The sequence below is a fragment of the Plodia interpunctella genome, chromosome 6 (assembly GCF_027563975.2).
Source record: "Plodia interpunctella isolate USDA-ARS_2022_Savannah chromosome 6, ilPloInte3.2, whole genome shotgun sequence".
Classification (NCBI taxonomy): Eukaryota; Metazoa; Arthropoda; class Insecta; order Lepidoptera; family Pyralidae; genus Plodia; species Plodia interpunctella.
In genome coordinates, this window is record NC_071299.1 from 1,108,520 (window position 1) to 1,123,678 (window position 15,159).

At 33.4% G+C, this 15,159-nt stretch overlaps 1 protein-coding gene across 3 annotated transcripts in view; it reads left to right on the forward strand.

Moving 5' to 3' along the window:
• Positions 1 to 15,159, forward strand: part of LOC128670661 (netrin receptor UNC5C-like) — a 58,456-nt gene that overhangs the window by 31,780 nt on the left and 11,517 nt on the right. For 2 of the 3 annotated variants that reach the window (XM_053746500.2, XM_053746501.2), the window contains exons 6-8: positions 9,270 to 9,443; positions 9,916 to 9,951; positions 14,082 to 14,240. In XM_053746500.2, the coding sequence (XP_053602475.1) occupies positions 9,270 to 9,443; positions 9,916 to 9,951; positions 14,082 to 14,240 (369 nt within the window). The remainder of the gene's footprint in view (positions 1 to 9,269; positions 9,444 to 9,915; positions 9,952 to 14,081; positions 14,241 to 15,159) is intronic. The other variant, XM_053746502.2, reaches the window with a different exon arrangement.

The following is a 15,159-nucleotide window of genomic DNA, read 5'->3' on the forward strand; positions in this document are numbered from 1 at the left end:
ATATTTTCTTCAAAGATTTTATTGGAAGTTCTGATATGTTTGCCTAGATTAACCTTATCAATATCGTGATTTTAATGTACACGCTGGCTTAGATTTATCCTTGTCTAAACTAGTATTTTCTTCAAAGATTTTATTGGAATGAATAAATAAATATATATGGACAAATCACACAAATTGAGTTAGCCCCAAAGTAAGTTCGAGACTTGTGTTTTGGGATACTAACTCAAGGATACTATATTTAATAACATACATATCCATCAATATATACAGATAAACATCCAAGACTCAGGTCAATCTGAAAAATATAATTTTCCATCATGACCTAACCGGGGTTCGAACCCAGGACCTCCAGTGTAGCAGTCCGGCATGATGACCATTAGGCCACAGAGGTCGTCATAGTTCCGATACGTTTGAATTTTTTGCTAAGATTAACGTCATCAATATCGTGCTTTTTATTGAACCAGTATACACAAAAAATAGCTTTTGTTCGATTTAATTTTTCTTTGATTATCATAAAATATATACACATTGTAAGGTCACCATTGTTATCGTAATTTAATGCTCTTTATAGCGCTTGCATTATTGATTTCTATAAACATTACGTAATTATTAATTTAGTTTTCTTCTTATCACAGTTTTTTAATATTGTGTCCTCAACAACGATTTATTTGAATTGTTGATCAAGAAAGTCATGTATCGCCAATTCGCCATAAGTATTAATTTGTTAGGCTAATATGCTTTTTTCTAAAGTTCCTATATTCCAAAATTAGCATTAGGTATTCCATTAATATCTTAGTTTATTTGTCTAGATGTCGGCTGACAATAATAAGACTCATATAGTGACCATCGCTGCTAAAAAATATCAAAGCGCTAGAAATCGCCCTTGAGGAATACCAAACATACCAAATACTTCGTGCACTGTGTGTAGTAACCCTTAATTACGATCATGTCGAGATATACGTACGTACAGCATCAAAGAAATTTCGAGGTGCAAATTGATGAGTAGAACCATCTCAGTAACGTTCATAACTTCAGATTAATAGTGTACCATTTGTTACTTTAATGATGCATGGTGTCGTAATAACAAGATTGTAAGGAATTATTAAGAAAAGATCATTAGCAATAGGAAATATGTCTGGCCTTTCTGTATATTTTAATGAGCATAAAGGTTCAACAGTTTAATAAGAAACGACTATTTACAAAGAGGATCAATTTGCATTTGTTTCAACACTGATGCATCACTAAGTTGGTTAGGATCATAGATATGTTGGAGTTTCTCTTTTCAACATTGGTAATGCAGTGTATTAATAAGCCTTATGATATTGAACAAGACAATACCAGTGAAAAGGTAAATGTTCCTTTAGGATAAAGCCATATACATGAGAAATCTCGAAATGTCCGCGGAAGCGAAGTTGCTGGGATCAGCTATAGAAAAATGAATAAAACAAGGCAATGAACTACTTATAATAAACAACCATTAACAAAATGTAATAAAACTAAGTAATCGCATAAACCAAGTCATCAAACGCAAGTTTCAATAGTTCACGACTGACCAATCACATTTATAACCAAGTTAGGGCCCTTTGTGTTTATGCCATAGAAATTGTAACACTTGGTTGCAAATTGGGCCATATATCGTCGTTATCACGTCGTGAATGACCCCAGTGGGCGTATGTCGTCTTCGTGGTGCTTTTTAGGGTTCCGTTTTTGAAATATAAACACGTGTCAACATTTTTGAATGTATTTTTTTTGTAAACTAAAGCACTCTGAAGGATTTACTTTATTTTTGTATTCTAAAGTAACCAAACCCTAAGCACTGATGCTTGTTGTCTGAAGAAGCATGCAGAAAGGTGAGAGAGTATTTTTTTCTGTATTATTTTGTCATCAAAACGCCAACATATTTGAAAAACTATTCAATTTTGTAAGAACTTTATTGTTTCATTTACTTAATGTACAACGTTTGATTTTTTTAAAATTGTAAATAATTAGGATATGTTTTGATACAATCTATCTGATAAAATGAAATGTCTTATTATTAACTTACAGAGTCTAAAAGCCTGTTATATTACATATTTAATCACATAAATGAGCATAAATATACGCATTCACTTCGTATAAAATACACAAATTGCTTTCACATAAGGACTTCACATTAACATAAACTACTTACGTACTTTAATGTGCTATGAGGATGTTATATTATAACTTATGTGTTTTACAGCTTTTAAACGGTAAATTAATTATTTCGTCGTAAAAGTGGCCAAGCCTAGCTTTACTCTAATACGTGGTAATAGTAATATTTCTCGGTTTGTGCCTGTGAGACATACGGAACCGTCACTGTTAAACAAGCTTCGCCCTTGACTAGTATACTACTCTCACAATTATATTGTGATCTGATGTTTATTATCCATCTAAGCATCCCTCATTGTTATTTAAGATTTAACTTTTATTGATCCGAGAAATTCTTTAGAGAAATCTTTTCACCAAAACCTATTCTCACAATGAATAAATTTTTATTACAAAGAAAACTTGTTTTCTAAAATTTCACACAATTTCAACACACTTGGATGTTTTCTTGGATTTAAAAAATGTTGAGAATTTTCGAATTCGAATTAACTGCCGGATTGGACCACATACGTATTTTTGTATATCACAGATATTGTAAAACTAAGTTCAAAAGTTCTCTCTCTGAGATTAATTATTATGGTCTATAACGCTAAGAATATTGTTCTAGACTTATCAAACGTTTCACCAATCTATATAAAATCAGGTACCGTTAATAAAACGAGAGTCTAGTTCGTGCTTGCCTCATTTTGAGCGAGTCAATTATAACCACTCCTAGCTACTCTGAGACACACTGTTCGATTTATGTACTTTTTCCTGCGGCTTTGCTCGTGTTTTAATCTACATATGCGGGGAACTTTAGCAGAAGTTTTATACGTAATTTTCTTTGATCAACTGACATTCCTGAAGTTTCGGCGATATAAAAAGAACTTTATTATTTTGACAAAAGTAATCAAATTAATATTTGTATTTCATTGCTGAGAAAGAAATTCTAATAAATAATAGTGATAAATTGATTATTTTTATTTAAACTGCAAAAAATAGATCCTATCTAAATAGTAAATGGATTTCAATATGACTTACACCACGACTTTCTATTGATATAGTTATATATTCAACACATCTTTAATTGACACAGTTATTTGCATTTTTGTAATCTTGTAACATTCTTCATTCATCTACGAACAGTATGAGGCTTCTGTAGCCATTTGAAAGAAGTTAAATACCAATATACAGGGTGTATTGTAAACCCCGTGCACATACGTAATGGGGATAGCACCTTGGGTCAAAATCAAAGTCAATCAAAATCATATCATTTATTGAGAAATTAGGCCTTTTCACGTCAATATTCTAAATTAAATCATGTTTACCAAAGCTACAAACTACTGGTATAGTAGTAGATCCTCTATGCGAAGTTTCAAGTTTATATCAACATTTCGAAATTTTTAATAACAAGATGATAATTATTAAATCTGCTGTGAATGGTGGATACTCTAGGCGTCCAAAGTAGCGTCAAAAAGGTAGGACAATATCAGTTTTGTCTGTGTGTGTGTGTGTGTGTGTGTGTGTAGTGCAAAGGAAACATTGACCTCATATTAGTGTTGTGTAGTATTTTTTCACATGTCAAGATTACATTTCCATAGTTTATTTTTTTATTCCTCTTTTTGGAAACGTTGATTGGAAACTTCGCAGGATCTACGTAACGTCACCCCGTTTCGTATGTGCACGGGGTTTATGAGGTTTACTACGCCAGTTCTAAATACGTTATATCTTGTTACACTTAAACTGTGACTACTGGTCGACCACTTATTTGAGCGAGTAGTTAATTTCAACTAAAGTCATTATATCCAAGAATTATTTTGTGTAAATCTATTTGGTCTAACTTTTACCTTTATTAACTTTATGCATTTATACCCTGCATAATTCCAACTATCTTGAAACAAGAGGAGTAACTCTAATAAAAATACTGTACGTCGGCGTAAGACGTAAAGAGATGAATTAATTCAGCCGAATTGGCATGGTCTCGATAGAGCAGTGGAAGACCACTGTCCCAGACAGACAGGGGCGCGTTCACTTCCCGCACGATTCCAGATTTTTTTTTAAATCTCATTATTATTTTCAAAGACGAGTCTGCCCGCAAATTAGGAACACAAGATGAACACCCAACATCGACCAATTACGAACACAAGATGAACACCCAATATCAACTGCTATAATAGTGGTTACAGTGAAAGCAATTTCATCGTCTAATGCTAAGTTCTAGGCACCAGATGGCTCCACTTTATTAAAATTAACTGTAGCTTAATACGTTAATAACATACACGGTACTAATAGGGCCATCAATTTTTATTGAGAAACGAATCAAAATGGACACGGGTGGTCCGCAATTTTGCATTGATTAAAATTTATTATTATTATCTTTAAGTAATTCGGTGTTTATGTTAAATGGAGTTGTTAATTTGAGATATATGGACGACATGCTGAGAACACGATGTATTTTTTGACAAAAACATTTAATTTCTTTAAAGAATTTAATTGGTGAATTCCGTTGACAACGATGAATTTATAAAACTAGTTTTCTTTTTGTAATTAAATTTTAATATAGATAATTAATTTGATGATTTGAAAAACGTTCCGTTAACACAATGTCAGTTGATACCGGTTATAATATAGAATGTAGGTAAGTACTTATATTATTTTCGAACCGTTATTTAATTGGATTGCAACTTAATTGTTACAAGGTAAAGTTTATTTGTATTTGAATGATTAGCAGATAGCTAGAGCAGATAGCTTTGAAAAATGGTTCATTATTTGTCTTTACATATCTTTACATAGTATAAAACAAAGTCGCTTCCCGTTGTCTGTCCCTATGTTTATTTAGATCTTTAAAACTACACAACGGATTTCGGATGATGCGGTTTTTTTTAGTAGTTAGTGTGATTCCTAAGGAAGGTTTTAGGTGTATAATTTATTATAGGGACGGATAGATTTTTTTAAATTTGACTTAAGTTGTAATTGTCATCTTGATTACATAATTAGTTGCTACATGCTTCGTCAAAACGTATACAGAAAAGTATCCGCCACAAGCTTCGTCAAAATGTTCACATGAAGAAAATCTGCAACGTGATTCGTCAAAAAGTTAATTAATCTATGAGACCACTCCGTGCCGATCCCTGCCGAAGGATACTGCGTCGAATTGCTAAGGAGAACCTTTGTGCCAGGAACTACATACAGCGTCTATTATTGGATCGCTCGGATATCCGAATTCATTTTGATTATGTACTACATTTAAAAACTTTTCAAACAACCGTGTAACTTGCCATCAACAAAATATTTTCCACGCGACAATATTCAAAAGACTATACGAACATTCCATCTTGTGACCATATCTAATCTTCCACTATGGGGGCTCTTAAAAAAGCTGTTAACTTCGAACTATGAGATAAATAGTTCAACCATACGTGACTCGAACCCGATGAGTCCTTAGTGAGCGACAAAATAGGTTAAACAGCAATGCGACGGGATAATATCAAAATGTATACAAGTGTAGTAATCACTCAAACATGTGCAGCGTAGCATCGCGTCGTGAAACGTTTTGTCTCTCAGTTAGGACGCCGGGTAAGGCCTTTGAAATGTCTCCCGCATTGGTTATGCTTGAGGCGTAAAAAATCCTCTAATTAAGTGTTACAGTATTTTTTTCTTCGGGGCAAAAATGTTTGCTATTAATATTTTGCTGCCAATGTTTTTGGGTGTGTTCTATTTGCATCTATTTCTCTTCCTACCATTCCATACCACTGGAGGATACTGTTGGGGGCGCAACGGGAATAACTTCTAGTACTTCTCTTTTGAATTTCTTCAGCAAATATTGAATTTTCTATATTTTTTTTAGATAGTTCACATTTTGTACACGAGGCAATAACCAATATGAATGTCCGCGCCGTGTATCAGAATATATTAAGTTTTTTTTCATCAAAATAGGTACATTATATAAATTATTACTTCTTTCTTCGTTTTTCAACCAGCCATTGTACTATTTAACATGTTATATTAGACATATTACGAGTAGACTTCACGACGATGGTAAAATTCATTTTTAATTAAATGAATAAATTCATTAACAATTTTACAATAATATATATCCAGGGACTATTCTTGGGGGCCAAGCGGAAAACTACAGTTTAAGGATAGACAATTTGGGCAACATGTGGGCCAACTGTGCATTCCTGATGCTCTCAGTGGCATAATGACCTATCATTAGGGGTTATTTATAAACGAAACCATGGGAATTGACTAAAAGCGTGTCATTTTTAAAGTAGCCATAACTAGTTGTTTGCCGCGAATTTGCCGTTGTTTTTTTATGAGATTTTTACAAAATTGTGAATATTTCAAAAACGACTTCACTGATTTTCTTTCCCCGCGAATTAAAAAAAATATTGACAGATCCTGTATCCCTCATAAATTTAATCAAAATCAGACCAACGCTTCGAAAACTATCGAGCGAGCGTTTACAAATCAACTTGGGGCAAAAATACATTTTTTTTTGTATGTATGTTTGTAACGCGGTAAGTTTCGAACCGTTAAAATGTATGAAAGATCTGTCAATAGAATTTTTAAGTCGCTTTTGAAGTAAAAACTCATAAAAAAATATATTTATTGTATTCGCGAGATTTAAGTTCGCGGCGAACAACTAGTATAGAATAATTTTGAAAATGAAAATGTGATGGCGGCCCTAGTGCGCGAATTTACGCCTTTTAATGTGTTGTTTAGAACACTGCAATCAATCTAACACATTTTATAAAGTCACTAAAATCCCACGTTTAACACAGGAAATAGTGTACTTAAACTATATCAATAAAACTCTCAAAACCGTTAAATTAAATTGAAAACTTTAAAGTGAAACCAAATATGTAATTACAAATAATTGATTGGATACTTCCCTATAGGCCGTGCGTAAAAAAACAATTACCTTTAAACCGATTGAACTTCAACTAGTTAATTGCAGAGACCCTAGTTTTATGGCCTCTAAAATTGCCTACCATACGAGGGGGTGCTAATAAGAATTTAATTATAGAAAAGTAAATTCTAGGTAGGCGATTAGGTACACCGCATAGACTAGGTTATGCACGCGACTTTGCGTGTCTTCCTAACAAGGAGATCTAGAAAATGATACCGTGTAATGCACGCAGGCGCAGATTTCGGCAGCTTTGATCCTTTGATTCGATTCTGTGCGAATGCGTAACGTTATAATACTGTTAGACACAGGACTGCTACTGTGGCAGTTATAACAAAAAAATATTTTACGCCTCCGCAGTGTGTGTGTATCGAGCATAGCGTTAAATCCCCGATCAGAAGTCTGAGCATCCTATCTTATAAAACGGATGCACAGATTACGATATACCGATATACGATTAGTTTATATTACATGATATGGAAATACTACTAAAATGACAAGTGAATGTTAAATATTGTACTGCATTTACGTTTTAAAAGTAGCTAGCTCTTGTTGAGGTTATCACCAATGGATAGTCTGATTCCTGAGGAAGGTTTACATATATAATTTACTATATTTTTAACCAAGCGAAGCCGGGAAGGACCGTTAGTTTATGTACAAAAACAATGGACATTGATTTAGATATTTCCGAATTTAACGATTCGTTGAAAACAGGAAATGTTCTATGTCAATTTTTTGCTGCGTCTTTCAAAATCTGTTGATTTAAATATATTTCGGGTCAAATCAGTAGGTCCCTAGGGAGCATACTTGTCTACCTGTTTCATACTAAGATGGTCCCAATTTTTCCTTAGGCGTAATGTGCGACACACATGCTTGGCTTGTAGATTATTATTCGTTGTACCTATTTTTTGTTGTTACTAATTGGAACTAAAAATACTTTTGCTAAGCATTGTAACATGTTTATTTAGAACTTTTAATTATCGGCAGTGCGATTGTGTGTTTTATTAATTGTGATATTTTTACATGTTAATACAAATTTATTTTTTATTTCTTTTCGAGCGTGTTGTTTGCTAAGACTGGCGTCAGATTCAATTCAATTCACCTATAGGCATCTGACATGAGTTTTACAGGCTTGTTAAACTACATTTCTTACAGAACTCTCTCTAATCTGAGCATTTTCCCGGTTTCTTCCTCAGCCGATGGACGTCGGAGCCCAGGTCTCGCTAGATTTCTTACTTAACATACTTGCATGAAAAATGTTAAGTAGCTACAATACTATACAAAATATGCGTTGTGTATATTCCACAATAAAATGTATTTTTTCGGGATGTTGTCATATGTCCTTCCTCGTATTTCAAACTATATGTATGCAAAATTTCAAGAAGATCGGTTAAGTAAATAAAGCGTTAAGAGACAAACAAACTTACTTTCGTGTTTCGACCGAGCGAGCGAGGTCTAACATTATATAGTTGGGGCAAAAATACATTTTTAGTATGTATGTATGTTTGTAACGCGATAACTTTCGAACCGTTGGTCTGATTTTGATGAGATTTAAAAGGTATATAGGATACATATCCTATAATATAATATAATTTTGATGCCCCACGAACTTAAAAATTCACATGAATTTTTAAGTTCGTGGGGCATCAAAATTGGTTAAGTCCTTTTTTAAATATTCACAATTTTATCTAAATTTATTGTGTTCGCAAACGTGGCCAACAACTAGGCTAAGAATTATTAGGGTTAAGATTAATATATTGCAGATTACATCGTTAACAAATGAATAAAAAAGTGCAAAGCTTTCCTGTATTGATATTTTTTAAATGACGGGTTAAAATATTACGTAATTGTTTCGTCACGTCAACTGCATTGCTTTGCTGTCGTGTCAAATTAAACACATTTGTTTGAAAGCACGATTCATAGAAAAAGCTGTCATGTAACTTCCGATAAAGCTACTTGTTTACGATAAGCTTTTTCTGCGTATTGAGCTTACGTGGAATTTTAATTTGCTATTAATTATTTTTGATTTGTGTTAGGTCAATTATTGAAATTACTATACTAGAATATTGTATTACATCCTGCTAATATTCTAATCGCATATTTGGATATAAATATGTTTGATTCTATGTTTAATTTCGGGTCATATCAATTCCGAATTTCATCAAAATCGGGTCATCAAGAACGACTTTCTTGTTGATCGTCTATTTTCCATTCAAATTCAGAAAAAAAATATTTTATTTTTATTTTCTTCTAGTAAATGGCGGTTGGAGCTCATGGAGTGCGTGGACGCAGTGCCGCTGCAACGGGCGCGCGACTGAAGGCCAGAGGCGGACTAGGACATGCACAGAGCCGTATCCACTGAACGGTGGCGCCCAGTGTCAGGGCCCGTCCGTGCAGAGGACGGCTAACTGCTTGCCCTGTCAGAACGGTAAGATTTTTTCGACTAAAAAATCATTGCTTTTATTGAAGACGCTATCCAATAAATTAATATTCATAAACGAAAAATAATTGTTTTAGTTTATTTATATTTTTATATAGACAAGACTATACGAGTTTTTAGATTGAATAGCAATTTATTTTACCTTAAAGTGCGTCCAATAAATACAGACAAAATGAGAAACTTACATATGGTAGTAATTAAAGTGGTAAGCGTTTGTGAGTTTTTATGTTTCAGGCGGGTAATTGTCCTCACGTTTATTGATCGTAATCTCCGAAATTACTGAACCGATTTCAAAAATCTTTCACTATTAGAAAGGTACATTATCCAAGATTGCTATAGGCTATATTTTATCGCAATATTCCCATGGGAGCGAATCCCCGGGCAACATCTAGTATATAATAATTTTGAACAATGCGACTAAAATTGAAATATATTTATTTCCTCTGCATTCCACCTGAAGAAGGATACATGGATAATTCGCAACAGCTCCTAGTTGGTAAGTAAAATTCATGGTTCTCAAAATAAAAAATATCTAACGACAAGCCGAAAGGCCCATAACTCCACATTGAACATAATTTTGAACAGATGATAATCATAAAAACAAAGGACCACAGAAGTTATTTCTCAATTGAAATATTCAAAGCCGTCCACATAACAAAGCGTAAAACGATGGAGCAAAGAACCCATATTAGTTCTATTGTGGCTGTATAAAAGTCGTATAAAAGAAATTAAAATACTCAAAGCCACGTGCTTAAAAAGAAGTGCCATTCACAATTGTACTTACCTACATTTAAAAAAGTTATAAATGACGTAGAAAAATCTGTAAAATCGGTTTACATGATTTTTTTTTTGTCACACATTGAATGCAATAAGATTTCTTTGACAACAATAAAATAGTGTCAAAAATAATGTTTTTATATAAAACTTATTTTTCTTATGTACTTTAACATGATACGTGAATGAAATTTACATAGTTCCACAAAACCGTGACATAGTTTGGCTGTGGAATCAATAAGTGTAAACATTTGTGTAGGAGTGTTAATATTATTAATTTTAAAAATACAATCTTTAAAAAATAAAAATAAAATTGGTTTGAAGATCTTGATTTTATTATGATTGATAGATAAATGCGTTTGAGCTATGTTTTATTCTGAATTTTATTCTACTCGTGAACAAAACTTCACCAAACCCAGCCATTAGATAGTTTTTATGTTCTACGTGGCCTTCCACGTAAGTAATTCCATTTTCGCAAACATTTGTAACCATATCTGTGGTCGTCCAAATTAAAAGGGACCTTATGGCACCCGGTACTTACGCCATTATTGCCGTTGTTTTGTATTCGAACAACGGCAATAAAGACCTAAGTGCTAGCCGCCATAAGGTCCCTTTTGATTTAAACGACCACATCTGTCAAAGTTAAGAGTGACTTGTTGATAGAGCTTAAAAACCATAGGAATATTGTTCGTATGTAGCTTTAACAATTATAGGTTCATCTGATTCCTGACATACATTTTCCATCACGAAAAACATTCGCTATATTGTATACATAACTTCTCTGTAACTTTGTAAATTTAATCCGACTTTATAGAAATACAGGATGGCAGACTCATTTCCACATAACAAGAAACTGTCTCTGCTATCGGGACTATTAAAACCACGTGGTTTAATTTCGTTCCAACATAAAGTACGGTGTACACATCAAAGAGTTACAGTAGTTCCATAGTGAGAGAAAGCTGCTGTTCCATTGCTACTTATAGCTGTATATTTGTATGTTAAGATTACAAATACTGCGCAGATGTGAATTATGGGATATAAATACGAGTAATACTTTCATTCATTCGTTTATTATATTCGATTATTATTATAAATATTAGTATTATTTCGAGTAAAAATTTCCTCGTTTATAGACTCAACGTAACAGAGAAAAGTAGCTTGTGTTTTTTTAATATTCATACTTGATGATAATATTGCCATCTATATCTATATGTATTTATCTATAGCAGGAATGAGTCAAGTAATTTAGGTATGGAATAAATATATAATAAGACTACGAGTATTAAATATTCTACTAGCTGGACTCTGGGGGTTCTCTTTCGAGCCATTACGGAATAGAAAGTATCCCAAGCACAATTTATAATTACATTTACCCGGCACAATCGTAATTGAGTAACAAATATCCTGAAACATTGCACACTTTTGTATATTAGTGGGATGTGGGATGGCATAGCAAAACTACCTATAAATGAACGGTTCTTGAATGAATCTAATGTTTTTAGACGGTTGCTGATTAATGCTTTTATTTCAATACAAAGTTGAGGGAGTAGTGGAATTCCACCTTAGAGCTCAGTACACACTTCAAAGGGTAACTATTTCATAGAGACTGTAAAATTACGCCAGCAAGTGATGTTCGTGAGTTGCACGAACAGATATTGAAACTCTCATAGAGTACTATACAACACTTTTAGAACTATTTGCTTTTTATATGTGGCCAGGAGAAATAATAAGTCATATAACCTAATAATAAAAGACTACGCACTTCTGACACGGGTTTTTTGGACTTACAAGAAATATATATTATTAAACAAACAAATTTAATTCTAGCAACAAAAGCCATTTCTTTATTAGTACGACCTATTATCTAGATATGTTTATGATGCAAATTAAAAAAAAATATTGTCATAAAAATAGTTTTACATCATATCATCTGTATGATAAACATTTCAAGGGTTGCCTAGCTAACCAAAACAAAAATTTAAAAAACAAAAAAAAAATACTGTTAAAAAAAAAATTACTGTTAAAAATTTACTCCATCCATCTTGATTCCTCTTTATGGGACAAAAATATATAAAAAAACCGTCACTCCTACACAGAAAAGTGTTACAACATGCAATTATTACAGAAAAACAATATACACGGTCCCGTCATCCAAATTCAGTCACACTGTAAAAGGCGACACCGGCAATTACAATTTACGACAAAAAAAAAATGGTGGTCCTTTATGTACCGTACAGTAACGAAGCAAGACTGATTTATGTGTGCGCATTAATTAATAAGAAATGTTACACACTTTTAAAGTTAATATGCGTGTGCTACACCCACACGAGGAAGCGAGTAATTATACGGTGCATGTTACAAGTGAGAACGACTGTATTGTATTTTTAACTAGCGACCCGCTCCGGTTACGCGCAGGTACAATATTATACGTACAGATTAAACGGAATTGAATCACTGTCTTTTAATAAATCAGTTTCAAAATCCATTGCGTAGTATAAAGATATAAGCAGAGATCGGAGAGCGACTTTGTGTGTACTGTGTAGTGATTCAAATGTTAAATAATATAAACTTAATTACTTTTTAAATATTTCCATTTTTTAATATATATGTATAAAAAATACTTTCAACAAACAACTTAAGACACGTCAAGATATACTGCATTTAACTGTATGAACCTCTGAGCGACGGTAATAGCAGAAATTAGCAATTAAATTGAGTAGACTAATGTGCGACTATACACAGATGAAATGTAAGAAAAGTAGAATATATTCTCGAAATGTAATTATTTCCTTGACAGGTGATAAAAAGATTTCTATATTGAATGTAAAACAACGCTCCTCACTTTTCACATAGACCACGAACCAACATGAGCCGCCTCTATTATTTCTTTTGTCAAAAAAGGCGTGTGATTTATTCCCGTGTCGCATGTAAGGGCAGTTACGGCCAGATGTATTTAAATTTCAATTTATAGCGCGATACCTTGTAACTAGTTAGCTGTTAGAGATTTGTGTTTTGATTCGATAAAACTTGTTTTCAATTCAACGCGATCCGCTTATTCTTATCAATTGTGCCGTATCTTATCTTAATATATTTCTACTGGTACCTTTGTTGTGTTTTGTTGATGTTTGATTGTCGCTAGATACAATACCTATGAGATAAATTTGTATAATTTAAATCTAACATTACATATGCAGTACTTGATTAAAAAGTTGTGAAATTATACGCCTCGGGCGTCGATATGACGCACCAGTGCATTGTGCATTGCATTTTCAAATTAAGCTTGGGCATGTAATGCGCGGGTAGCTTCGTCCAACCTATACAGCACACACTATATAGGATATAGATCCTATATCGAAAAATTCTTAATTGTTTGATGATAAAATAAATATCAAAATTCAAAGCTAACTTTTATAATGTCATTTTTAGAATTCGTATCATATATATTAGAAAATTGTTTATTTAAAATGTTATTAGGACGTTACTTTAACCATATTATGTAGCCTGGCGTTTCCATGTATTTTTATTAGTATGGAGTTTACACCTGATGTACGGTCAACATACACAAATTCATTGCAAACTCGCTGCTATTGCCACGACATAGAAGTTCATGCACTGTACATTGTACATGGAAAATTTATATAATATAACTTTAATTGATTGAATACCATACTACGATTACGTAGCTATGAAGGCATATTTTGTTACATTAAAACGCCACAGTTTACGACAAATATTTTCTCAAATTTTTATCTAAAATGTCCGGCGCAAGCCCAACTCTTTAAGGCAAAAAACTTATAAAATATTAAACTTAAACTCATCTATGCTCCTTACTAAGCCATCTCTCTCCCACAGCGTTGCCTGGTCGATGGGGCGCGTGGTCGGAATGGTCGGTCTGCGGGGCCGACTGCCGCCAAAGTAGGAGACGTACCTGCATCGGAGACACTCACTGTCCCAATGGCCTGCCCGTGCAGTACACTGACTGTATAGGAGACTACTGTGGTGTACATGGAGGTGGGTATTTTCTTCTTTTTCGAGTGTGTTGCTAATATTGGTGTCAGATTTTATTCAAGTCGCCGAAGGGCATGACAAGACATGACTTTTATGATCACGTATCGCCATCTAGTGGTAATAATTCGCTTAGACACTAGTAACGAACATTAGTGGAATTTTTGATTTCATTATGATCCTAAAAGCTACGTACTACTAACATCTCGAAACGACGTTTTTAAGAAATAAATTTTGATAGAATTCATGACGTCAGAGGAAAAACCGATACGTCATGTTGATTTTTCTATAACCTAGAGCAAAACGTTTGAAGACTAGTTAGCATTGATTGATTGCTTACGATTTGATCGTTTATGTACAGCTAATATTAAAGATTTTCCTCAAACTACTACTCAAAATCAACACCTCTTTTTCAAAGAAATTACAAAAAAAGAAAAAAAAAAACTTCGGAACTCTTCACTTTTTGCGCCACATTTCCGTCTGCAACGCATCAAAATTAATTGACACCACATTTCATGTTTACGATAGACTCGAACCCCAAATAGAAGACGACGCATTCACGATATCACATGGGAATTACAAATCACGGAGCGGACCTGTTAATTGATACAATTCCACAGAAAACATAGCCAGATGCCACGCCCAAAAATATACTTCCTTTTCCTAGCTCATAACTATGAAATGCTGCATATAACAAGCTATCGGTTGTTACTACAACTCACCAAATAATATAGAACTCCCAGCCCTCCCACACCTCAAAGGTAATTCATACACTTGAAAGTAATATTAAGGTAAAGCACAGCTCAAATTATTCTGGACACGTTAAAAAGATTCGAGAGATACTAAAATCGGCCTCCGTGACCATCTGGCTTGTATCATATTGTCTAAATTTAGAAGAGGGCCTAAAATTTTATAGTGGACTTGC